General features: G+C 43.9%; 1 protein-coding gene across 4 annotated transcripts in view; it reads right to left on the bottom strand.

Annotated features, from left to right (window-relative positions):
- The window catches only part of LOC147207175 (SH3 and multiple ankyrin repeat domains protein 2-like), a 172,139-nt gene that overhangs the window by 85,108 nt on the left and 59,309 nt on the right, over positions 1-27,722 (bottom strand). For 2 of the 4 annotated variants that reach the window (XM_086106235.1, XM_086106236.1), the window contains exons 1-2: positions 14,860-15,358; positions 1,015-1,429 (exon numbers count right to left, since the gene is read on the bottom strand). In XM_086106235.1, the coding sequence (XP_085962361.1) occupies positions 1,015-1,429; positions 14,860-15,163 (719 nt within the window). In that variant the 5' untranslated portion in view covers positions 15,164-15,358. Of the gene's footprint in view, positions 1-1,014; positions 1,430-14,859; positions 15,359-27,722 lie in introns of those variants that run through there. The other 2 variants (XM_086106237.1, XM_086106238.1) reach the window with 1 other exon arrangement.

The raw sequence follows: 27,722 nt of genomic DNA, 5'->3' as shown, positions 1-27,722 counted from the left end.
CTGCTACTACTTCTGCCCAAACTTTTGCAATAGCTGATCTGTTGACTCTCTGGAACTGGAGTTGTTGTACATTTACTTTAGAGTTTGTAAAGAAACCTTCGCACCCGAGGAAGATCAACCTATCAGAGACAGAAGGCATGGCCAATAAGATGTCAATCATTTTCCGTGCACTCTCGCGTAGTCCGATCATTGGCACACATGTGCCGCCTCATGCTAAACTGTTAGCTTGCGCTTTAACAGGTTTATGACTATTTTGGAATCCACCTCAGGAAAATGAAAAATTCCCCACCCCCCGTTTGCTAACAACTTGGCAAGAGTAGCAAACAGAAGCAGCGTGAAGGGACTTCACGCAGCTGAGAGGAAGAAATGAAACGACGCAGAATTAGCAACATTTCTGCTCGACACATCACTTTTTAAAAAATACTATTATTTGTACTTTGTAAAAAATTAACTCTGAAACAGATACATTTCAAGTGAGAGCATAACAAATAATATTACTGAGCTAGCATTAGCACTGTAAACAAGCCAACATCAGCCATGTTTACAGTGCTAATGCTAGCTCAGTAATATTATTTGTTGAAGCTGGATAGTTCTTTGTGACAATTTATCACAACAACACACGTTCACAATTGCATGACATGATGACTGGCCATGTTTGAGAACTTGGGCTTCTACATGTCAGTACATGGCTTTGGTCAGACCTGGGGTGGCAGGCAGGTGGATTTGTGAAGTGACGCAAAAAACAGCAAGCTCCCTCTTTAAAACTACTTTTAAAAACTGAACTGTAAGCTTTCTGGTTCTGATCCCAGAAACACCTCTGAGTGGGATACAATGCAGTTCTACGTGCATGGATCTAAGCAGACCACAATCATTCATACATATCAACAAACGTGCCAGATCAATGTGTCAATACCTGCACGGTCAACATAAATTAGACTTGTGAAAAGATATTTGAAAAGTCTCATAACAAGCGATAAATCTAAAAGATGAGATTGCTGAGTTGAAGTCACCCACCTGGGTTGGCGGTGTGAGGGGACAGCCCGTCGAGCTTCCTCCCCCAGCCGGCTGAGTGAAGGCGACCGGCTCCTTGACCCCCTTCCCATGGTCCGAACCACCACATTGCCATTGGGGCTGCCGCTGGGCATCTGCTGAAGCAGCTGAGGTGACAGGCTGCGATGTAAAGCTGAGGAGCCAGGCTGCGAATGACCCTGCTGGGGGGCCCTGTTTGGGTGTTGCTGAAGATGGGGTCCCCAGTGGCTGGGTGAACCGTGCTGCTGGTACTGACTGACCGTTAGGTTGTTGTCACTGTTGGAACGCAGCAGGACACGTGGAGCCGATAAGGATGTGACGGACTGGCTGTTTCCACTGTTGGTGCCAGACGATGGACCCTGGCGTCGTTTGGAGTATGCTGGAGCCTCACGGAAAGGCACTGCAGGGGAGTAACGGAGGGAAGGCGTCATTTGACAGTCCCGATCAATTGTAGGTGAAGGAGACAAAGAGCACGAGGCCTGAAAAAGCAATATTAGCAGATGCGCATTTTGAAAACCAAAAACCAGTATAAATGAATAATTTTTTTTTAATCAGCATTGCGTGTAAAGTTCACACTTTTAAATACATTAAATATATATTTTTGTTTTATATAACATGTTTTTACTGTCTACGCACAAGACTTCTGGAAAGTCTTCACACTGACCTCATTTTTCCAAAAGCTCTGTTTTAAGGACAAAAAAGAATGTTACGCAATAATTTCAAGTTGCTCTCATTTATGGACATTTTAGAAATACAGTCCACAAAACTAGTGTCCAACAAAGCTCGATGCTTTCTTTTTCTCCAACAAAACAAAAAACAAAAATATTTCAGGTGATCTCAACCAATGAGTTTCCAACTTACTTCCCCCTCTGACAGCCATAATGTGTTCCCTCCAAACAAAAGACAAAACCTCCCCTTTCTAATTGCCCCCCATCACTGATAACACCAAAAACTGTCAAGAATGGTGAAGAAATTCTTGACAACCAACTATCTTGTTCCGCCCGCCTCTCGCCAACAACTCAATCTTGGACGCCCTTGATTGTAATTTAATTGCAGACTTTGATGACAATTGCAGATCACCTACTGTAAGTTCTGGTTCCTTACGGGTTTGCGCGTGCAAAAATACATGCAAACATGATCGTTCACACAAACAGATTCGGAAGATGACCTACGAATTAGACGTACCCAGCATTGCGTCTGCCACTCGTGCAAAGCTGCCAATCAGCTCATTTTGTGAGCAGATTAATTGCGACCGCTTATTCTACATCTTTAAATTCCGCATCTAAAAGGCAGGTGCTAAAGCAGCATGCAAAGTTTTGCCAGCATAGCACAGATGAGAAGCAGGGGAGAGAACTTTTCAGCTTGCGGAAACATTTTTAAAACCCGAAAACAAACAGACGAAAACATCATGACGCATCGTCTATTTGGCAAAACAAATGTGGAGTTTCATGGAGCAATGAAGCAATTTTAAAGCGCCGTGCTAAATCTGTCAAAATTCTCCTTCAAAGACTTGAAAAATGGATGGACAGACCGAACTAAATTCATACAAGTCAGACAACATAACAAAAATACTCAAAGAACCCGTAGTGAGATATTCGGTAGATATTAAAGGCTCCGTTATTGTTGTCATTGGTTTCAAATGATCCTTCGTATTTGTGATCGGTTTTGGTGTCTTGGAAAATGAGTGACAGCCGACGTCTAGCCATCTATCGACCGTCCTAATTGCCTTCTTGTCCTTTTCCACACATTGTGGTGAGATTTCTCAATCGATACCCCCGCAATCAAATGTTTCATCTAAAACCAATATCGGACATGAATGTCATCTCCCCAGCAACATAGAGTGACCCATATTGAACCGAGCATGTTCCTTGGCGATACGCCGCATTCTGCTTTCTCTCCAACCTTCATCGGCATTTATCAGAATGACTGTGAGTTGTATTCCACCGGCCGGTGACGCATGTGCTACAATTTCAAACTGAACCAGTAATGGAGGGGGGCCATGATTTCCCCACGGACACTTCCCTTCGTTACACTGTGAAATGACGAGCCATCACCGGCGCTCCTTGCAACAACCACAGCAGACGGCCTGAAGCCATTTCGATAAGAAGCGCATGATAACGAGCTGATTAGTACAATCGCAGCCAGCAAGCGTTGTCTGCGATTTGCTGCGGTGAAGTTCATGCTCTTCGCTTTTTTTTTTTTTTTTGGAGCGGAGAGAACCTAAAAGGGGGATTCACTGAGTCATTATCACATTCCCAGAGCAGAATCGAAGGCCTTTATCTCTCCGTACACTACAGACGTGTTGATGAAGGAAAGAGGTGCTAATATCTAATGAGCTAGCACATTGTAGTGCCGCCACTCTATCCGTGTGAGTCGCACAGCTTCCCGTGTGGAGCTGCTTTTAGTTCTCCCTTGGATAAGCAACCTGGGTCCACTTAGTGATCTCGCTCATTTAGGTTCAGGTAAAAGCCTGAATTGTTAGAATATACAAAAATGCAAACATGGAACACATCGGAACTTAATGATTGGTATTCTATTATTATGATATTATTTTAAATTTCAAAAGCAAATAATATCAGCACGTCGGCCTCACAGTGCAGAAGGGCAAGGTTCGAGTCTGGCTCCGGCCTCCCTGTGTGAAGTTTGCATGTTCTCCCCGTGCCTGTGTGGGTTTTCTGCGGGTACTCCGGTTTCCTCCCACTTTCCAAAAACATGCGTGGCAGGTTAATGGAACATTCTAAATTGTCCCTAGGTGTGAGTGCAAATGGTTCGTCTGTGTGTGCCCTGCAAGTGGCTGGCAACCAGTTCAGGGTGTCCCCCACCTACTGCCCGAAGACGGCTGGGATAGGCTCCAGCACGTCCCGCGAACCTTGTGAGAATAAGCGGAGCAGAAAATGGATGGATGGATAGAAGCAAATAATATGCTATTATTTGTTTACGATATTATAACATAACTAAACTGGCCAGTTAAAAAAATCATAAACTCCAGGGGTAGTGTACTCCGGTTCTTTGAGAGCCGTATCTTGCCTGTTTTCGATCACTCGCTACTCCAACACATCTGATTTAAGGGTGACCAACTGTCCCGCGCGCTCGTCCAGGGTTTGAAGCTCATTCCATCGCGTCCCGCAAATTCAGGCCGCATCCCGTGTAAAATCTGTGCTTGCTCTAATAACAAACTTGGTCACTATATCGTCCTGAGCCCGAGGCAGCCAAATTAATAGTAGTTGAAAGCTCTGTCGCCGCACCACCCCTCAGTTGAACAGCTGACTGGGGTGACAGGTTGCCGTCAACCGCTTTTTGGTTGTCATGAGGCTGAACGCGCGTGCAGCAAAAGATCGACAAGTCAGACACGCTGGCACATGAATGAGCGCAGGCTTTCGATGAAGTCGAAAGTGGAGAAAGAAACTAATGTTGGTCAGCCGAAAAGAGAAGATGTGTGTCCAGGAAAGATTGGGAAAGTCAGAACTTGTGGGGAGCAAGGGCTGAGGGGGATACTGAGAGGGTATTTTTTGCAAAATGTTCTTTTCAATCAGACATGGAGGGGGATGCGACGTCAAATGACACAGGCTCACGGAGACACAGCTCTGTGGAGTTGTGCAGGGATTCTCGACCAGTGTGCCGTGGCACATTATTGTGCCTAAAGAGAACAGGTGTGCTGTGGGGAATGATCCAAAATCAATTATGCAGATGAAAAATGTGTTCTTTTATCATTAAAAAAAATCTTCCTGTTCATTTATCTATGCCAACCATCAATAGCAGGGGTGTCCAAAGTCGGTCCTCAAGGGCCGCTGTCCTGCCTGTTTTCCAGCTCTCCCAGGAGCAACGCACCTGATTCAAATAATCAAGATCGTTCTAATGCTGCTTCAGAGCTGGCTGATGAGCTGATCATCTGAATCAGGTGTGTTGCAGCCCGGCGAGCTGGAAAACAGGCAGGACAGTGGCCCTCCAGGCCCGGAGCTGGACATGCCTGATCTATAGGAAAAGGAAGAACAATCAAATGCTCTTCCACTAGATGGCAGAAGGTACATCATTAACCTGTTGTAGAGTTCTTTTTAAGTTCCTATTATTTGTTTTCAAATCTTTAAATGACCTCGCCCCTCCTTACCTCAGTGAGCTCCTCCGCCCCTACGCATTATTCGAGGTACCAAGAACTAAGCGGAGGCTCAGAGGGGATCGAGCCTTTTCCGTTGCTGGTCTCTCTCTTTGGAATGACATCCCACTGAACGTCCGGGAAGGCCCCTCGCTGCCCATCTTTAAAACTCGGCTCAAAACAAATTTTTACTCTTTGGCTTTTGACTCAGCATAAGACTTGATTTTTAGTTTTACTGTTTTTGTGCTTTCTACTGTCTTTGTTATTAATTTGTTTTAATGTTGATTGTTTTATATTATATTATTATAAATGAGGCGGCCCGGTAGTCCAGTGGTTAGCACGTCGGCTTCACAGTGCAGAGGTACCGGGTTCGATTCCAGCTCCGGCCTCCCTGTGTGGAGTTTGCATGTTCTCCCCGGGCCTGCGTGGGTTTTCCCCGGGTGCTCCGGTTTCCTCCCACATTCCAAAAACATGCATGGCAGGTTGATTGGACGCTCTAAATTGTCCCTAGGTGTGAGTGTGGGCGTGGATGGTTGTTCGTCTCTGTGTGCCCTGCGATTGGCTGGCAACCGATTCGGGGTGTCCCCCGCCTACTGCCCGAAGACGGCTGGGATAGGCTCCAGCACCCCCCGCGACCCTAGTGAGGATCAAGCGGTTCGGAAAATGGATGGATGGATGGATATTATAAATGATATTCGCTCAATATACAGCACTTTGTATACAGCGGGGGTTGTTTTAAAGTGCTTTATTAATACAGCTGAGTTGAGTTGAGTGTAGCCTTTTTTTGTGAGAGCTTTTGCTCAGTGGTGTGCCATGACAAATATTTTTTCCGATGTGAAATATGTACCTGGCTCAATAAAGGTTGGGAAACACTGGCGTAGTGAAACCCCATATATTAGAAGCTATTCAATTTAATTGAAGTTATGTTCCTTATTGGCCTATTCATGATCATACATCAGCAGATGTTCAGGGGAATAGGGCGTTGTTAATATATAAATAGGTATGTGCTAAAAATGGGTAAACCGCTGTCAGTGAGTCTGTCCGTGGCATGGAGATGCCGCATCGCTACCACGCCGAGATGTGCCCCACATTGTCCCTCCGAAACATACCCCTTGTCCCTCCTTGGTCTTATTAGCGGGTATTCACCTTGATTGATCATGATCGTTGCAGGCTTCGATAGAGCTTGCTGATGAGCTGATCATTTGAATCAGGTGTGTTGAAGTAGAGGGAGAGAGAGCGAGAGAGAGATCTAAGTGAGGCAGGATATGGCTCTTGAGGAACCGGAGTTCCCTACCCCTGATATATTGCACGCAGCGCTGATATTTAACATTGCGAGCAACCTGCTTACACACTGTGTGTAGTTTTAGAGAGACAGAGAGATAGAGATAGATAGACAGATAGATAATGTATGAGAAGTCATCATCGGGCGCCGACAGGTATGGCAGCCTCGGTCACACGCTCCCTAGTATTATCCCTGTTTTTGTCATTTTCGTTAGTTTTTGGCGACCCTGAGCGGCTTACTTACACGAGGGAAAAGTTGCTGCGCATTGGGGAGTCTACGCTCGGTCTTTTTTCACCAGCACACGGAAACCCACAAGGTTTTTCGGAGCTAATCGCGAGCGGAGCGGCTGCGCTGTACGGAGCATGGAAACGCCGCCGGAGGAGGGGGAAGAGAGCCGGCGTGCTCGTCAAGCTCCGGCAGCGCGGATTTCGAACCCCGCTCCCATCGATCCATCTTGCTAATCTACGATCTCTGCCAAACAAGATGGATGAACTTCTTCTCCTCACAAAGACCAACAAAACCTTTGCACGTTCTGCTGCGCTCTGCTTCACTGAAACCTGGCTCAGTGACCGCCACCCGGATTCCGCGCTACATCTACCCGGCTTCCGCCTTCTCCGAGCCGACCGCGACACGGAGCTATCAGGGAAATCGAAAGGTGGCGGGATTTGCTTCTATATCAACAAAGAATGGTGCACTGATGTCACAAAGCTCGAGGCACACTGCAGCCCGGACCTGGAGTCGCTGTCTTTAAACTGCAAGCCATTCTACTCGCCACGTGAGTTCACCTCCTTTTTACTAGTCGGTGTTTACATTGCGCCACAAGCTAACGCTAACACGGCGATACAAACGCTAGCCGAACAAGTAAACAAACTCGAACTAAAATACCCAGAGTCACCCCTGATAATTTTGGGCGATTTTAATAGAGCACATCTTAACCGTGAACTTCCCAGATATAAGCAGCACATCGACTGTTTCACCAGAGAAGGCAAAATTCTAGACCACTGCTATACAACAATCAAAAATTCATACCGATCGGTCGCCCGTGCAGCATTGGGTCTTTCTGACCACAATTTAATCCACTTGATACCTACATACAGACAGAAACTCAAATGTGCTAAACCGGTTGTTAAGACTGTGAAAAAATGGACAGATGAAGCAAAGCTAGCTCTACAAGAATGCTTAGACTGTACTGATTGGGGCGTCTTTGAAACTTCAACGGGCACACTGGATGAATACACAGACACTGTAACATCATACATCAGTTTCTGTGAGGACATGTGTGTACCAACGAAGTCCTTCCGCTCCTTCAACAATAACAAGCCATGGTTTACTCCCAAACTCAGGCAACTCAGGAAAGAGAAAGAGGCCGCATTTAGAAGTGGAGATCGGGCACTGTACAAACACGCCCGAAACCAATTGACAAAGGAAATTAACATCGCTAAGAGAAGCTATGCAGAGAGGCTGAAAAACCAGTTCTCTGCTAACGACTCTGCATCTGTATGGAATGGCCTGAAAGCAATCACTAACTATAGAATGCCACCCCCCCAAACAGTGAACAATAAGGGTCTTGCTAATGAACTAAACATGTTTTTCTGCCGATTTGAAAAGGTCACCCCCATTTCCCACACACACCCACCTCTACCAGAAACCACTCTACCTACCCCCCCACCCTCTTTTTCTCCACTACAGATCCACGAACAGGATGTGAGACGGCTCTTCAAGCAGCAGAAGATCAAGAAAGCTGCAGGGCCCGACAAAGTGTCCCCCTCCTGCCTGAAAGTCTGCGCTGACCAGCTGGCTCCGGTCTTCACACAAATCTTCAACAGATCTCTGGAGCTGTGTGAGGTCCCATCCTGCTTCAAACAGTCTACCATCATCCCAGTTCCCAAGAAATCTGCAACATCGTAACTGAACGACTATAGGCCTGTCGCCCTGACGTCTGTGGTCATGAAGTCCTTTGAACGCCTTGTGCTGAACCACCTAAAGAACGTCACCAGACCCCTGCTGGACCCTCTCCAGTTTGCCTACCGGGCAAACAGGTCTGTGGAAGACGCAGTCAACATAGGTCTGCACTACATCCTCGAGCACCTCGACAGCACAGGGACCTACGCAAGGATTCTGTTTGTGGATTTCAGCTCTGCGTTCAACACCATCATCCCGGAACTCCTCACCCCCAAACTTCTCCACCTCGGTGTGTCCCCTACGATCTGCCAGTGGATCCTCAGCTTCCTGACGGGACGGACACAACAGGTGAGACTGGGAGCAACAACATTTTTTATTTTTTTTCTGACTTCCGGGTTGAGTGAACGCTGGCGCGTTTTGGCTGCCGCTGCTCAACCCGTATTGTTTTGTGTTTTTTGTTATTGTAAAGTGTCCTTGGGTGTCTTGAAAGGCGCTTATAAATAAAATGTATTATTATTATTATTAACATCATCAATATGCACCACCAGCACTGGAGCCCCACAGGGATGTGTCCTCTCTCCACTGCTCTTCTCTCTCTACACAAACGATTGCACCTCAACAGATCCAGCTGTCAAACTCATAAAGTTCGCAGACGACACCACGGTCATCGGTCTCATCAAAGACGGCGACGAGTCTGCGTACCGCCAACAAGTGGAGCAGCTGGAGCTATGGTGCAGCCGACACAACCTCGGGCTGAACACGCTCAAGACTGTAGAGATGATCGTGGACTTCAGGAAACATTCTTCTCCACAGTTGCCCCTCACACTATCCAACTGCCCTGTGTCAACCGTCGAGACCTTCAAGTTCATGGGAATCACAGTCTCCCAGGACATGAAGTGGGAAGTCAACACCATCTCCATCCTGAAAAGGGCCCGGCAGAGGATGTACTTCCTGAGGCTGCTGAGGAAGCATGGCCTGCCACAGGAGGTGCTACAACAGTTCTACACGGCAGTCATCGAATCAATCCTGTGTTCTTCCATCACGGTTTGGTTTGGGGCCGCCACAAAAAAGGACAAAATCCGACTTCAACGGACAGTTAGGACAGCGGAAAAAATCGTTGGCACCGCCCTACCCACTCTTGAGGACTTGCACACTGCAAGAATCAAGACAAGGGCACGGAAAATCCTCCTGGATCCCCCGCACCCTGCCCACCACCTTTTCCAGCTACTCCCCTCAGGCAGACGCGACAGATCCATGCGCACCAAATCCAGTAGACACTTAAACAGCTTCTTCCCTCTAGCCATTAACTCCTTAAACAGTCACTGACGTAGTCACTCTTCTTGTACTACAAATACTGCTACTGGTTACTCTAAAATGGCTCAATGATTTGTTGTTTACGATGATACTAATGCAACGTGTTATACCGGAGACAAATTCCTTGTGTGTTCTACATACTTGGCCAATAAAGATGATTCTGATTCTGATTCTGATTCTGAGAATACAAACATATTGATTGATAGAGAGAGATCAGACTTGAGTACATAGTTATTTTTCTTTTTCATTAAATAAAATAACAAAACACAATTCAAAGTTCAATGAGCTGTAATTATTTTTACTACATGGAGACACGTGTTCAAGGTTAAATAGAACAAACACACACACGGGTCCTCTACCAGAGGCCAGAAAGCTTGAGGGTTCTGCGCAGTATCCTTGCTGTTCCCAGCACTGCACATTTCTGGACTGAGATGTCCGATGTTTTTCCCGGTCTGTTGCAACCACTCATCTAGTTTGGGGGTCACTGCCCCGAGTGCTCCGACCACCACAGGCACGACTGTCACCTTTACCTTCCAGGCTCTCTTCAGCTCCTCTCTGAGCCCTTGGTATTTCTCGAGTTTCTCGTGTTCCTTCTTTCTGATGTTTCCATCACTTGGGACCGCTACATCCACTACAACGGCTTTCCTCTGCCCTTTATCTATGATCACGATATCTGGTTGGTTCGCCATTACCATCTTGTCAGTCTGGATCTGGAAATCCCACAGGATCTTTGCTCTGTCATTCTCCACCACCTTCGGAGGTGTTTCCCATTTTGACCTTGGGGTTTCCAGTCCATACTCCGCACAGATGTTTCGGTAGACTATGCCAGCCACCTGGTTATGGCGTTCCATGTAGGCTTTCCCTGCCAGCATCTTACACCCTGCAGTTATGTGTTGGATCGTCTCAGGTGCCTCTTTGCACAACCTACACCTTGGGTCTTGTCTGGTGCGGTATATCTGGGCCTCAATGGCTCTGGTGCTCAGGGCCTGCTCCTGAGCAGCCAGGATGAGTGCCTCTGTGCTGTCCTTCAGGCCAGCCCTCTCTAGCCACTGATAGGACTTCTTGAGATCAGCCACTTCACCGAGGTACTTGTAGCTGTCCTCAATGTCTGCTATTGTTCCTTCAGGGAGTGAGACCCCTTCAGTGCGGACTACCTTTCCTCTCTTAGTCACCATCAGACTACATTTCTCAAGCCCGAATGACATCCCGATGTCGCTGCTGTAGATCCTGGTTGTGTGGATCAGGGAGTCTATGTCCCTTTCGCTCGTAGCATACAGCTTTATGTCATCCATGTAGAGGAGGTGACTGATCGTAGCTCCATTTCTGAGGCGGTATCCGGAGCCTGTCTTGGTGATTACTTGGCTTAGGGGGTTCAGTCCTATGCAGAACAGCAGTGGGGAGAGTGCATCACCTTGGTATATGCCACATTTGATGGACACTTGGGTAAGTGGCTTCAAGTGTGGTTTTCCACATCCTCATCGAGTTCGCAACGAAGGCTCTTAGGGTCCTGTTCACCTCATACAACTCCAAGCATTCAGTGATCCATGTATGTGGCATCGAGTCATAGGCTTTCTTGTAATCAATCCAGGCTGTGCACAGGTTGGTACGTCGGGACCTGCAGTCTTGTGCGACTGTTCTGTCAACCAGGAGCTGATGTTTGGCTCCTCTGGTATCTCTACCAATGCCCTTCTGTGCTTCGCTCATGTATTGATCCATGTGTCCACTTATCTTAGCCGCAATGATGCCTGACATGAGCTTCCATGTTGTGGAGAGACAGGTTATTGGCCGATAGTTGGATGGGACTGCACCCTTTGAGGGATCCTTCATGATCAGGATCGTTCGCCCTTCGGTTAGCCATCCTGGGTGAGTCCCATCCCTCAGCAGCTGGTTCATTTGTGCTGCTAGGCGCTCATGGAGTGCTGTGAGTTTCTTTAGCCAGTAGGTGTGGACCATGTCCGGGCCTGGTGCTGTCCAGTTCTTCATATCTGAGACTCTTTCCTGTATGTCTGCCACTGTTATGGTAACTGGGTTCTGTTCAGGGAGGTTGCTGTGCTCCTCTCTCAGGGTCACCAGCCATTGTGCACTGCTGTTATGTGCAACCTCATTCTCACACACACACACACACTGTACATATATAGGTCGTAGTTCAGTCTACAAGAATCTGGCCTGAAGAATGGAGGTCGGTCAAGTCCCATGACAGCCCAAAGTATTAAAAGTGGGACTCGGAGCAGGAGAGGTACCTTTCTATTGAACCATCTTGCTGCTCTGGTGCTTGTATGTGAGCAGAGGGACTAACAATAGTAAGAAAGAAAAAAACCCCCACTTATTTTGCTCAACTTTTATTTCAATTTGGATCAGTTCTTGACAAAACGCCAGGCAGAAACTACTTCTGAGAGAGACTATGAACTAAAGAGGGCAAAAAAACGATGGGGACGCAGTCACAAGTTAAATGACCATCATTTTTATGGTTTACTCCATTCTTTGTTTTTTAACATTCTGCACAACTCTCATTTACTGTGCAATAATCCAATTGTAAGATGTATTTGTTCCATATTTTGAGGCATTTTTATGCTTTAGAAAGCATTAATTTTTTTGGGGGGGGGGGGGTTGGAACGGATTTGGGCATTTACATGGAAAACGCACTCCACTTTCAAAGTTTTCTCGTTAAGAAATTTCTTCCAGAACAAATTAATTTCATAAGTAGAGGTACCACTATATGTAGAAGCCATCTTTTCTATCGTACATGACTTAGATTTCAAGTCATACTTCTTGGCAGTGATATATAGTTATATGTTTACTGTCTTTGTATCCTACAGTCTGTGGGAGTTTTATCAACTTTTGTTGTCCTGCTGTCCATTTTTTACTGATTTCGGCATTTGTTGTGTTAAGTTTTCAACTCCTACTACTTTGCATTTTGCACCTGTCCTGTAAAGCATTTCATAAGCATTATCTGTGAAAAGTGCAAAAGGCAATGCTTACTAATAGAGCTGTCAGAGTACCGTAAGTTACCAAAGCAATAAAACGCCACGTCAATTAAAGGCAAGTACAGTCAGTGTGCAATGAGTAAAAATAACCACATTTCATTCATTCATCAAATCAGGAACGTGTGTAGACCCACAAAATTTCAATTCCTTAAAGGTCAATTGAGAACCTGACCCAAACTTTCAGGAGCCAATAGCACAAAAACTAACATGCTGGATATGAGAAAATCCGACAACAACAGAGACTTGACCCCGGCGTGCAATGAAGATGGTGAGGCCTTGTCTTCCAGGGGAAGAGTGTGACAATTGCATGGACATAGATAATACGGACATTAACTTTTCCAACGAGCACTTCAATACAATTAAATTTATTCAAGAGAGCTTGGCTTTTCAGATCATCTTATTTACATGTTAAATATTATTTGTCAAATAGCTGACAATTCACTCTCATTAGACTGAATGGGGTCAACTGCGCTACTCACTAGTAAAAAAAACTAAAATAAAAAAAATAAAATTAAAAAAACCCTGAACTGCAGCTCATCACTCTTGCTGCCTACACCTGCTTCAATCAAAGCAGGTTACATTCCGTGCTAATGAACCTGAATTGCCGTGTACCTCATGTGACGTCACAAAAAATGCAATTCTCGGCCAATCTGTTTGAAATGTTGTGAAATTGAAAACTCAAGCGCACACACAGTTATGAGATGAAATTTGTCAATTCATCAAATATGAACATGTGAGAGTTTTGCCTACATTTGGGAAGTTTGATTGTGTCTTGCATGCAAGAGGGAAAATGATGCTGAAGAATATTGTCTCACTTCTCACCAGTCAATTTCAATCATTATGCCAGGGAGCAGTTGCAGGTTCAAATAGACACCATTCAGGGTCAAATTCAGATGACACTCCATTTTAACACTGTATCAGTGTTACATTCGAGATGACACAGGCATTTTATTACTGAGAGGTGCAAGGGCCCCGTTACAATATTTTTAACACTGGTCGATTTGCATTTTACCTCCAAAATAGTCACTTTTCAGGAGACCCCAACAATGCCAGGTTTGTTCAACCATTCATTTGTGTCATCAAAACAGGTAATACATTTCATAACTTTAGATTGGTCAATAATTTGCAAAAAATAACACAGACACATTTGGATTGAACAATAGTTTTGGTTTTTGAAAAAACAAAACAAAACATGACATTTACCAAATTGTGACATTGTGTTTTTTGGCCTTTAGATATACTGTCAGAAAGAGCTAGCTATTTGAAATTAAAACATCTATCTTATTGAATGGCCTACAATAGTATAACTTTTACAAGTTTCTGCATTTTTTTTTACATTCAAGATTATTGTAATGGTACGACAGCTTGAAAGGCATGCATCCATGTATCCATTCAGCTTCATTTATCCTTTTCTGGGTCCTTTTTTGGCCATTGGGCTTTTCAAACTGTAAACCTTTGGACAGAGAGCCAACACTGGTGAGCTGGAGTCTACCTGACTGCGGGAAGTGAGGCACACCCTGGAATGGTCACTTGTCGATTGCAGGGCGCATATAGCCACACATTCTCACCATATAGGCAATTTAAAGTCTTCAAATCAAATTTAAATTCTTCAAATCAAATACAAATTTATTCTACCTTCTACTGAAACATAAACTATATGAGAAAACTACTGCCCCAACGTGATTAATAAAGTTATCCTACCGTGGTTGTTAATGCTTTAAAGAAAACCGAACGCGGCTCGGATGTATTGTATTGTATAATATTGAGCTGTAATTTAAAACCTGTCACTTTAGTGTTGAACACGATCCACATTCTTAACACCGTTTTTCCTCACCGATATGCAGCAGGTGAAAGCAACAAAACGCTTTTTCCATTCACACTCTGACAGATGGGTGGGCTCTTTGGATTCCGTTTGGTTGAGGGTAACAGAACATAATTACGGTACGCCGGGTGTGAACGTGTTTTTTCCCCCTCTTCGGAGTTCAATTTTCTATGGCTTTAGGTGACCCAAAAACTGATCCAATGTCTCTCTTACTCGTCCGAGAAAAAAAAGAGTCAATTAGCGGATTTCTCTTGTACTGTTACCTAAATAGGCAGCGACCTACCTACATTCCAAGAGAAATATTCAAAAAAGACGAGCACCTTGAGAGACACTTTTAACACATAGTGTTATCACGTCGGCTACCATTATAAACTTTAATCACATAACTTCTCGATAGTAAAAAATGATAGTAAAAAAAAGTGATAAAACGTCCTACCTTCCTTTTTTAAGGCATTGATGATGGACTTCATTGTGGCTGCTCGACTCACAGTTTGAGCATGTCCCGTTACTTTTTTTTTAGTTCCCCCCCGTCCGATTGCCGTCTCAGAACCACGGAGAGCGAAAATGCGCAGAGGAGAAACGGCGGGCTGCCACCATGATCCCGCTCGTTCTTTTCTCTCCAACTGCCGGCTTGGAGAGTGTGCGCCGCCCCTTCCACTAACGCGCGCTCCCCGTCGACTGACACAAGCACGAATGAACTTGCACCGCCTCTCACACACACACGACAACGAAGCGCACATTCGTTCTTCGTATTGGACCGGACTGTATTTAAAGTGGCAACGAAGACGTGGAATGCGTGGCTACAGTCACACACTGACGATCTGTATTAGAAGATAACGATGCAAAGTGAGAAGGAAGATTGCATTAATGGTCACACAAAGCAAAGTACTGAGTTGCGACCTTATAAAGCTTGAAAGAACAGCGGAGGCCACGCAGGGTATTTCCAAGTGGCAGACATCCAAAATGATGACAAAAACATTTGTGGTTGTGCCTCCAGAAAGACTATAGGCACACACAAAATGTTTCTTCTTCTTCTTGTTTTTTTTTTAGATTCCCTTTAAATTACAGGTGTCAAAGTCAAGGCCCGGGGGCCAGATCCAGCCCGCCACATCGTTTTATGTGGCCCGCGAAAGCAATTCACGCGCGTCAACTTCCATGATCCTTGCTAAAATTAGCACCAAAAATTTTATGTATAACAAATAATGTCGAGATTTTGTGATAATTTTGTTACCCTGTCACTCGCTCAAACAATAATTGAACAAAACTGGTAATCCATCAATTAGTTGTGTACAAGTAATAATATAAATACATTTATTCAGTTTCACGGTGATACCGGCCCACCAAGGGAAGATGTAACCCCAAAACGGCCCGTGACAAAAATAAGTTTGACACCCCTGCTTTAAATGATAAAAATATAGGTTATCCATCAGAATGTGCAGGTGAATCTGGCGGGGCAGCCACTTCTACAAGGACAGACTGGGAAACTAAACCTCCATAACTGGGTTAAGGGAACACAATTTCTAACAAGTAAGAAGAAAAGGTTTGGTTGTGACCTGCGATTGGCTGGCAACCACTTCAGGGTCAAGTCAAGTCAAGTCAACAGTATTTATAGAGCACTTTCAAACAGCCATCGCTGCATACAAAGTGCTGTACATGGAGCAATTTAACATGCACAATAAACAGTAAGACAAATCGGTAATAAAGGCGGTAGAAAGCACCAAACAGTAAAACCAAGAACAAATCTAAGTCATGCTGAGTGGAATGCCAAAGAATACAAGTGAGTTTTGAGGAGGGTTTTGAAGATGGGCAGCGAGGAGGCTTGCCGAATGTTCAGTGGGAGGTCATTCCAGAGAGAGGGACCAGCAACAGAAAAGGCTCGATCCCCTCTGAGCCTCAGTTTAGTTCTTGGTACTTCTAATAATGTCTGGTCCACAGACCTGAGGCGCCGGGCAGGTGTGTAGGGGCGGATGAGCTCAGAGAGGTAAGGTGGCGCGAGATTATTCAGAGATCCATCCATTTTCTGAACCGCTTGATCCTCACTAGGGTCGCGGGGGGCGCTGGAGCCTATCCCAGCTGTCTTCGGGCAGTAGGCGGGGGACACCCTGAATCGGTTGCCAGCCAATCGCAGGGCACACAGAGACAAACAACCATCCACGCTCACAATCACACCCAGGGACAATTTCAGAGAGTTCAATCCGCCTGCCACGCATGTTTTTGGAATGTGGGAGGAAACCGGAGTACCCGGAGAAAACCCACGCAAGCCCGGGGAGAACATGCAAACTCCACACAGGGAGGCCGGAGCTGGAATTGAACCCGGTACCTCTGCACTGTGAAGTCGACGTGCTAACCACTGGACTACCGGGCCGCCCTTATTCAGAGATTTGAAAACAAATAAGAGGATCTTGAAAATAACTCTAAAATGAATGGGGAGCCAGTGAAGGGATGCCAGAGTAGGAGTGTACGTCAACTACTGCCTGAAGACAGCTGGGATAGACTCCAGCATGCCCGCGACCCTCATGAGGATAAACGGATTAGAAAATAGATGGATGGATGGTTGAAACACAGGTGAGGATAAGTGGTATACAGTGGATAAAAAAAGAGGTCTCCACACACCTGTTCAAATGTCACATTTTGCTGACATGAATAAAGAAGACTAAGATAATTTCCAAACTTTTAAATAAAAAATGTTACCGGTGACCTTTAAAAATGTAATCTTTTCAAAACAAGAGCTAAAACAAGTGAAGTAATGTGGTTGGGTAATTGCAGCATTTGAAGACATGTCGACTTTTTATGTCCATTGTAAAATATAGATGGATGGGTCGCCTTTAAGTAATTGAGTAAAACGTAATGGCTCGTCTGGTAGCTAATGTCACCACTCCGGTGTATGATCCGTTTCATCAACAAACGAACATGACTGTCACATTTATCCAAGCAGCAGAAAAGTCATGCCATGTCTGGCTACGTCTATTTTTTTTAAATCACTTGACCAAATGTAAAGTTCTGGCTCGATGAGATATAATTGACATCACGCAGCAACTGACACACTTCTCACATTTAAACCAGGCACAGTGCCAGGATTTTCTTTTCTCCTGGGGCTTGGGGGGCGGGGGGGGTTGACCAATTTATGGGGCAGCTGAGAAAATGATGAAAACATTTTCAACACTTCACTTTCTTTATTCAGGTTTTCATTTTTTCAATGAAAGGATGATAAAAAAGAACAAGGATGCTCGATATAAAAGTAAACATTCAACCAAAAAGTTAAGCAGCCTAATACAAGTGACCTGAGAGCAATGGCAAAATCTTTAACCAAAAGTGCAAATAAATGAAAGACTTCCCCCGTCCAGTTGTTTCAGTTTGATAGTTTCGATTTTTGTTTTGTTTCATGTGATGCATGTATTACACAAAGAGATACTTGATCATCTAATGCACCAGCTAGTGATCCAACCAGTAAAAACACATTTCCACAGTCTGAAAATTGCCTTTGGCATGGATGTCACTTTTTATTTTTATTGAATTGAAAAAAAAGCTGAGAGAAAAAGGTTGCATGAAATAAATCGTGACCCTGCATCAAAAACCCTGCACAGGCGTGTTTCGGGAGATGTGTTTGTGAATCAACAGTACCACACAGGCATGTAGGGTATCATTGGTGTCTGGAGTTTCTGTGCAGGCACAATGAGGAGGGACGAGCCAGACCTACTCTCCTTGCGTTTGCAGGGCACAACCACACCGTAACAAGTGCATATGACCCATAGAAATCATGTAAAATTTACCAAACTTATACCTAAACGATCTATTTCATATCAGTAAGAAGGATAACCTAGAAGAAATTTGAAACATATTTCTACACTTTAAAAAAGAATAATTGTAGGATATGCCTTGTTTTTTACAGATGCCGACCTCACAGTGCAGAGGTCGCGGGTTCGATCCCAGCTCCGGCCTTCCTGTGTGGAGTTTGCATGTTCTCCCCGGGCCTGCGTGGGTTTTCTCCGGGTGCTCCGGTTTCCTCCCACATTCCAAAAACATGCATGGCAGGTTGATTGGACGCTCTAAATTGTCCCTAGGTGTGAGTGTGGGCGTGGATGGTTGTTCGTCTCTGTGTGCCCTGCGATTGGCTGGCAACCGGTTCAGGGTGTCCCCGCCTACTGCCCAAAGACAGCTGGGATAGGCTCCAGCACCCCCCGCGACCCTTGTGAGGATAAAGCTAATCGGAAAATGAATGGATGGATGATATACTGTATGTGGCTCCCACTTTTGAAGGGACCATTAGGACAATTGGCTGCTCAGCTGTTCCAGGGCCAGGTTGGCACGTATGAATGGCAATGGAACTGATTCCCGAACATTTATTGATGATGTGACTGTATGAATTTTGAAGTGTTTCGGGCAACATTATCTTCTCATATTCAGCCAAATGCAACCAAGTCAGTCGAAATATGATTAAACTTTCAAAACGGAATAAACAGAACTTGAAGGTTTTGTATGAAGAGACGTTCGTAGGTAGAGGTACCACTGTATTAGAAAGTGGGCGGCTTGCATAACACGTCAAAGATTGTATTAAATGGTCAACTGCATAGCACGTCGGCCTCACAGTGCAGAGGTGTAAGGTTCGATTCCGGCTCCGGCCTTCTTGTGTGGAGTTTGCATGTCCTGCCCGGGCATGCGTGGGTTTTCTCCGGGTACTCCGGTTTCCTCCCAAATTCCAAAAACGTGCGTGGCAGGCTGATTGGACACTCTAAATTGTCCCTGGGTCTGAGTGTGGGCACGGATGGTTGTTCGTCTCTGTGTGCCCTGCAATTGGCTGGCAACCGGTTCACGGTGTCCCCCACCTACTGCCCGAAGACAGCTGGGGTAAGTTCCATATGTTTGAGTTTAGTTTTTCCAATGTATTCCTGTATTTTTAAAAAATATGTATTTTCTTCAGTCCACCTTGCTCCTCCTGCCTCCCTGCTTTTTGGGCCCATGACCATCACGGACTCATGACACTGTTGAAGCACATTTTGTATGTTTCATTTCACATCCATATTATTTTATTTCAATTTTGTCTGTTTAACTGTTTGAAAAAAAATATTCATCCGTTGATTAATGACATCATTGAGGTTATGTTTACAGTCACAAAGACGAGACTTGAATCAATCTCCCCAAATGTATGGACCTGACTGCATATTTATTTATACATACTGCACTTAGATATTGAATAGCCGTTCACTTTGTTCAAACTTTTCTACCTACGAGGTACTCAAAGCGCAAAGATATTGCTCGGTTACGCCAGATAGAGGAGAAGAAGATGAGTGAACAAGCAATGGAGGGGTGAGCAGCTTCTGCGTAAAACAAACCCTTGGTGTTGCTTAGCAACTTGGGGGGGGGCTTCATATATGATTAAAGCTACACATGCACACCAACATACATGAACTGTATGATGAAACGCAGAAATGAGATGCGTGCACTTGGCAGGACTTGCTGCTTTGTTGTGCTTTTATGCCACTCATGACTTGATGTTGTAGTACTACTCCTGGGGAATGATGGCTTGTCTAGGTAGGAGCTGTCTCCAATTTGCTGTCCTTCTTGCCTCAATAGCTCCATAATGGTGACAGCAAGAATTGATTCCACCACCAGAAAAAGAACCACAACCCAACTATGATGAAAAACTGTCCAATTTTAATTGATTTCGCCCATTATACCGACTGAGCAAAGAAACAGGTTGGCATCAGAGTGAATAAAATTTGGTTATCTCACCAATGAGATTTTGACATTTTCATTCTCCTCAGCCACATGCAGACAAAAACAACCCGGACCGAAGAGAAAAAAGAGGAACATTAGAATAAATGAATAGATTGGAGTGGAGTGATCGTTTGTTAATATGCACAGCTAAACTAATCATTATTCAGAAACACTGATAACATATCTTGACAACTTGACTGTCATGGCATGTGTTTGGTTTTTGGTTGTTTTGTTTGTTTTAAATGTGGTTCCTATTTCTTCATCGGTATAAGCTAAACTAGGAGTGTCAAACTCATTTTTGTCGTGGGCCACATCGTAGTTACGGTTTCCCTTGGAGGGCTGTTATGACGGTGAATTTTGGGAAACCATATAAATGTTTAATCACCTCTACATATTAAATACACAGCGCACAACAAATTGATGGATGACTAGTTTTAAAATCAGAAGTCAGGAATAATGACTTGTTTCAACATTGTTTACATTAATGTAATAAGGGGTTTGGTAATGAGAAAGTGCTCGCAATGTCATGTTATGATGGATTACATATGACAATCTGAAATTTTGGTTCAGACTTTAGCAAGCATCATGAAACTTGACATGTTTGATTTGCTTTCGTGGGCCACACAAAATGATGTGGCGGGCCAGATCTGGATCCTGGGCCTTGACTTTGACACCAGTGAGCTAAACTAATTTTGGAGCGATCCATAAGAATCAATTTTCAAAGCACTAAATCAAAGCAATGGATTTTCACGACAAATGAACTTTGAGCTTCTTGAACAAATGATTTAAAAAACACTTCAACTGGTGCCGATGTAGCCCGCCACACAACCAATAGCTCGTGCAATCATCTTCATCTTTGGACAAAAGGCGACCTGTAGCCATGATAGCAAAGGGAGACCAGGGAACAAAGGAACTTGAAAAGAAAAAAAAATGCTTTTCTTTTTTTTTTTTTTAAATCTGTTTTTAAATGACTTTCAAGTAAACGACTCTCATTTAAACACCACAAATCTGGACTTTCAACGATCCATTTAAATTAACTTTGAATCTCTGCATTACAAATGGCAACTAAGGAAATGTGCACAGTACTGGACATAATAAAGAAGCTATTTCTCAGTGGGCGAGGGGAATGTTCATCTTGACTGAATGACATGACAATGTTGACTATAACTTCAATTGAGCGATATTTTTTCAAGCACTTCAGCCACTGCAAGTCAATCTCATTGGATCAGAATTTCCAGTTTAATTTTCATCACCTTTAAACATAAAACTCTGGAAAGTGTGACTGTGGTGCCCTCTCCCAAAGGGGAACTTAGGTCACATTTTATCTAAAGCAAAGCGATTTAAAAATGGAATTGAATATTTAATCCAAGCCGAGATTGTTCCCTTTCCAGCAAAGTATCTCTGCTATATAACTTTGCTCTGGATGAGTAAAAACTGCTGTGAGCGAGTTAAACTGTTGTTTGTTTTTATTTCTGTCGCACGCGCACGCACTCACACGCACACACACGTAAAACCAAACCAAGTCATTTGCTCGACAGTGTATAATCTAATTTACTCAAAAGTCTGAAAATAGAAATGAGAGAAATAAATTGTGTGTGTATCAGACATATTGCATGTGAGTGTGTACTTGCAGTGCATTTACAAGTGTGGTCAATCCAGCTCCGTGTTGGATTATCGCGCAGTGGCAGAGGCACATCTGTCCATCATTCTTAGACTGGTTTATAGTTGTATGGAGAGCCACAATGAAGCAACAATCTTCTACACACACCGTGACTGTCATTATTACTTTTTTCTCCAACAAGTCAGCAGTCCATTATGCAGTTCGCATTTTGTCACACGGTCTTTTTGTTTTTTAATTTTCTTTCCCAGAGACTGTTATTAATAGCTCAAATGCACTGCAAAACCAGGCAACACTTAGTTGAAGGTTATGTGTGTATTGTCTCGCATTATGTCACAATATGCATGTGGATATGATGACGACAGGGTGCAATCATACAAAAAAAAAAGTTATTGGACTACTTACACAAATTTGTCGGAAACATACCGCCTGATCCACCCTCATTCACCAAGAATTGTTTCAAATAGGTTTTTGTTGAAGAAAGTTGCAAGAAGTGTGTGGCTTGCACCAAACCGGGAAAAAAGACAAAAAAAACGTAAAAACAAAAAGACAAAAATGGACATCCACAGACCATGACAAAATGTAATATAATTGAGCAAACACTCTTCAGAACAATTAAATGCAACATGGTCGGGCAAAATAATGGTTCCGTTTTGCCTTGTATGAAAAAGTTTTTGGAAATCTGTAAAAAATGTATACGAGTGTAAATCCAAAGAACTCCGTGGCCAATGATATATACTTTAATCATCATCTGTCGCATGAGTCATAAAGATTACAGCTCTCTTATCATCTGATTGTAAATTCAAACTAGGCGAATGTGGTGGACTGTTTATATTATTAAAAAAATTACAATACCCTACCATAAAATAACATCAAAATTTAAAAAAAAATCTGCTACAGTAAGAATCATTTAATCCATAAAAATAGGGGACAGGAAAGGGTTCCCAAAGACATTAAAAAATTCTATCAATTTTAAATAGTTCCCATTCGTTTTAATAACTCGTCTGTGACATACTTTTCGTCAAAGTACCCTCAAAAATTACTGCACACTTGACCACTTTTGAAGCCTTCTGGAATTTAGCTTGTTTTTCGGGAAGTGTATTGTTCTCATGCAAAAAAACAACCACTGCTCACCCCTAACCCCTCTCCAGCTGAGCCACTGACATGCCACCTTCTGTTAATAATAATGATAAAGATCAAAGCTAAGGGGTTAACGTCTACTTGTGGACGCAGTGCTCAGATAATAAAGAACAAAAGACAGTCCCTATGAAGAAAAGTGAACAATTTCCCCTTTTGGAAGCCACATACACCACACTTCGTATATTTACCAAACGGTCAGTTATGGAAGCCCAAACAGCAAAGGGAGAGCCAAAAAATTTTCAGCGGTGACAAAAGATCTCACTGAGAGATGGCCAGAGGTGGCCGTGCATGCTTGTGTCACTCTTTATTACACCATCCACAGTCGGGGTTTCATGAAATAAAAACATGCTGCATGCCAACGTTGTCCATCATAATCATAATCAAGCAGGAGTAGAAGTCTGAGTAAAAACACACCAACGTTTTGCTGATTGACGTTTGCGAGCAAGTCCTATCATAGACAGCATTTACATTCCATGTACAAGGAGTTTTTCTTGAGTATGTCGACGCCGCAGCTGTATTAAATGTGGCAAAGTGAAGCAAATTGTGAAGATGCTTCCTCGTTGGAGATGTATCATCAAGCAGAAACTCACTGGATTAATACGGAATTATTGCTTTTGATTGTATGATGTTATCCTAGCTCCGTTTTATATTTGCTGAATTTGCGATAAATAGGAAAGATGGGCAGATGGGCTGACATAGCTTCGACCTGGTTCAGCAATTGTCTCCTACAGAATTGACAAGAAAAGGAAAATAATATTTATATTCATTTTAGATTTCCAAGGTGTTTATGGCTCCCATGGAAGATTGTATTAAATGGTTCAAATTCCTCTTTTGTTGCCGACACTAATGTATTATGTCCGTCCTCACTTGCCATACGCAACATGACAGTCTAAATGTAGGAATCTAAATGTTGCCTAATGTGCCAAAACTGCAATCGATGGTCACCAAAAATGATGTTGACATCTTCACTTATGCTCACACCAACCTCTGAAATGATCGTCCAAGTATTAAGGATCTTAAGCTGTTTTCCTCTTCATAGAAGCGCTCACTACAAAGCTTATGTCACCTCACGAGAGAAGCGCCTCATCCATAAAATACACAACACATGACATGCCTTGCCACATTACACAATGCCGCACTTTGAAAAAATATGCAGGAAATGGGGGTCCGTGCAGGACGGACGGATGGACCGTTCCATCCCAGGGATGGAATGCCCATCTCTGCTTCAGTTAGATTTTCACTGTGGTCTCAAACCCCTTGCAGCAGAATGAATAAGGGATCTTATTGTTTTCGAATGTGTGGTGTTAAGTTAAAGTTGATCAATTTGAACATTAAATATCTTGTCTTTGCAGAGTTTTCAGTTAAATATTGAATGAACCTGATTTGCAAATCATTGTAGTCTGTTTCCATTTACGATTAACACAACGTTCCAACTTCATTGGAGTTGGGTTTGTATATTTCATTTTGATTTCACAATGTCACACAAATGAACTGATTACGAACAAATATGCAGCAGGTCTCTTGAACTTTGCTCATATGCTCAGTTTGTTTCACAAGCAGCTAACATTAAAATATATATGAACGTCTGCAACGTAAGCAAAGAGTATCAGCAACTAAAGATTTATGGAGCCTTACGTCTCTCTCTCTCTCTCTCTCTCTCTCTCTCTCTCTCTCTCTCTCTCTCTCTCTCTCTCACATACGCACGCACGCAATCGCACACATACAAGGTAGAAAAGAGCGAGCACCCACCTCTGCAACAGGCTGAGCCCATAGTGGCCTGTGGGAGATCCAGGAAGAAAAACGTCCCATCCCAACATATAGCATGAACAAATAAGTGGAGCAAAGACGTCCAAACAATGACTGAACACCTTTGCAAAAATTCAAATCTTTGTGTGCTACAAAGAGAGAGGGAGTTTGTATTGTTGCTGTGTTTGAAGATAATCCTGCATTACGTTTCATTTTCCACTCCAATTTGACCAGGTCAGTGCTTACTGATTCTGCGTTCTGATGAACGGTGTCCATGAGAGAGACATTTGCAGGATTGGGTTTTTAGATTAGATTCATTTTTGTCTCGCTCATCATTCATTTCCCACTCAAACGCATATTGTTCTCCTTCCTTAATAAATTCATTTGCTTTTCATCTTTTCTCATTTTCTCTGAGGCCCTGTAATCCCCTCTGTGCTCTACAACCTCGTGTCCTGTGCTGAGCCACAATCCAAAACGCTTGGTGCATTTCACCAGTAATATTGCATATATCTACTGCACATATTTGAATAAACCTGGAAGTTTCGGCAGATCAATGCTCGTAAGTAAATGCATCTATAAGTCCTTTTGCATATTGTGATAAAGTTCATTATTTTCTGTAATGTACTGATAAACATGAGACTTTCATATATTTTAGATTCATTACACACAACTGAAGTAGTTCAAGGCTTTTATTGTTTTAATACAAGCCTCAGATTCCGGAGGAGCAGTGTGGTTTTTTTGTCCCGGCCGTGGAACAGTGGACCAGCTCGACACCCTTAGCAGGGTCCTCAAGGGTACATGGGAACTCGCCCAACCAGTCTACATGTGCTTTGTGGATTTGGAGAAGGCGTTCAACCGTGTCCCTCGAGGAGTTCAGTGGGAGGGTGCTTCGGGAGTATGGGGTACCGAACGCCCTGATGTTTGGTCGGGTTGTTCGATCCCTATACCTCCGATGTCAGAGTTTGGTTCGCATTGCCGGCAGTAATTGGGAATCGTTTCTAATGAGGGTTGGACTCTGCCATGGCTGCCCTTTGTCGCCGATTCTGTTCATAACCTTTATGGACAGAATTTCTAGGCACAGCCAAGGTGTTGAGTGGGTCCGGTTTGATGGCCTCAGTATTACATCTCTGCTTTTCGCAAATGATGTGGTACTGTTGGCTCCTCCAAGCAGGGCTCTCCAACTCTCACTGGAGCGTTTCGCAGCCGACTGTGAAGCGGTTGGGATGAAAATCAGCACCTCCAAATCTGAAACAATGGTCCTCAGTCAGAAAAGGTTGGAGTGCCCTGTCCCGGTCGGAGGGGAGATCTTGCCCCAAGTGGAGGAGTTTAAGTATCTTGGGGTCTTGTTCACGAGTGAGGGCAGTAGGGTCGGTGCAGCGTTTGCTGTGATGCAGACTCTGTATCGGTCCGTCGTGGTGAAGAAGGCGAAGCTCTCAATTTACCGATCGATCTATGTTCCAACACTCACTTATGGTCACGAGCTATGGGTCATGAACGAGATCCCGGTTACAAGCGGCCGAAATGAGTTTTCTCTGCATGGTGTCCAGGCTCTCCCTTAGAGATAAGGTGAGATGCTTGGTCATCTGGGAGGGGCTCAGAGTCGAGCCGCTTCTCCCCCACGTCACGAGGAGCCAGTTGAGGTGGCTCAGGCATCTGATAAGGATGCCTCCTGCGCGCCTCCCTGGTGAGGTGTTTTGGGCATGTCCCACCGGGCATGACCCCGGGGACGACCGAGGACACGCAGGAGAGACTATGTCTCCCAGCTGGCATGGGAACGCCTCGGGATTCCCCGGGAAGAGCTGGAAGAAGTGGCTGGGAAGAGGGACATCTGAGCTTCCCTGCTAAAGCCGCTGCCCCCGTGACCCATCCCCGGATAAGCGGTAGAAAATGGACGGATTGATGGATGAACGCTTTGGACATTGCTGTTTAGACACTTGTACCAAAGAAAGGGTGGTAATCATTGCTTATAGTCTGCATATGTAATAAAATGTGAAATGTAGAACACATGGCCACAGAGTGATCGAATCAGCTACTATTGATCGCTTTCAATGATCACACATTTTTTTTCATGAATAATGATCGTCCACCGATCAATTGGAGCATCCCAACTAATAGGTTTAATAATTACATTTATCACAGCAGTAATTTCAATATAATATACCATATTTGTGTGAAATATTTCTCGTTCCATCCCCTCTCATTTCTGGTAAGCTCCCATACTGTACCGTATGTACTGTATGAAGAGTCTGATTGGGTTCAAAAGGCAAAATTAGGATAAATGCAGCTAGAGGTTAAGTTTGTTCAATAATTTGAGATTGCACTTGTTTGAACACTCAGGGGTCGATTTACTTCTATCCCATAAAATGGGTGCTAAATTGGGTGTTTACTCTAACAGTGTTGTTGGTGGGCATGTTGCGCGTGCCCTTTCATCAATGATTGCGATGTGGATGCTCCCCTCGGGTAGATGCCCGAGCTGCCGCCCTGTCGGCCCTCCCCTTTGCACACACCTGAGGCCGCCATATTTTAAAAAGAGTTTTGCTCGTTAGGTCGCCATTCACCATGTATGAAAATCAAGCTTGAAATGTGGAAATTGGAAGTATTAGTTAGTGGAAGGGGATACACACATATTACTTACAAAGTAGAAAAAAAAGACTCGGTGTGCCATTACATCATTATGAAGTTCCAATATTGTAATACTGAATAGACAATCTGTTGCAAGATTTTTGTTTTTGGCATTTCAAAAATATATGTTCAAAAATAATGTTCTGTGCCTTTGCTAAATTGGGCCAGCTTTGCTTACTGATTTGTACCTGAATTTTAGACACTGAATTTAAAAAGCAAAATCAGCCATCGTAGTACGTTTCAGGTATGGTAAATCACACAGAGCATGCGAATTGAATCTATTAGCGCAGGGGTGCCCATTACGTTGATCGCGATCGACCGGTAGATAGCGGACTGGTCCCAAGTCGATCACGAGGGGTGTAGAGGAGAAAAACCCCCCAAAACAACCATTTGTGTGTCTTTGTGCATGTTAGTAATATATTTTTGTGTTAATGTACACTGCACCCTAATCATCCTAT

The sequence above is a fragment of the Hippocampus guttulatus genome, chromosome 3, assembly GCF_054856545.1.
Source record: "Hippocampus guttulatus isolate MCC_2025c chromosome 3, RoL_Hgut_1.0, whole genome shotgun sequence".
In the NCBI taxonomy this organism is placed as follows: Eukaryota; Metazoa; Chordata; class Actinopteri; order Syngnathiformes; family Syngnathidae; genus Hippocampus; species Hippocampus guttulatus.
The sequence above is the reverse complement of the archived record's forward strand: the minus strand, read 5'-3'. Positions and strand labels throughout refer to the sequence as shown.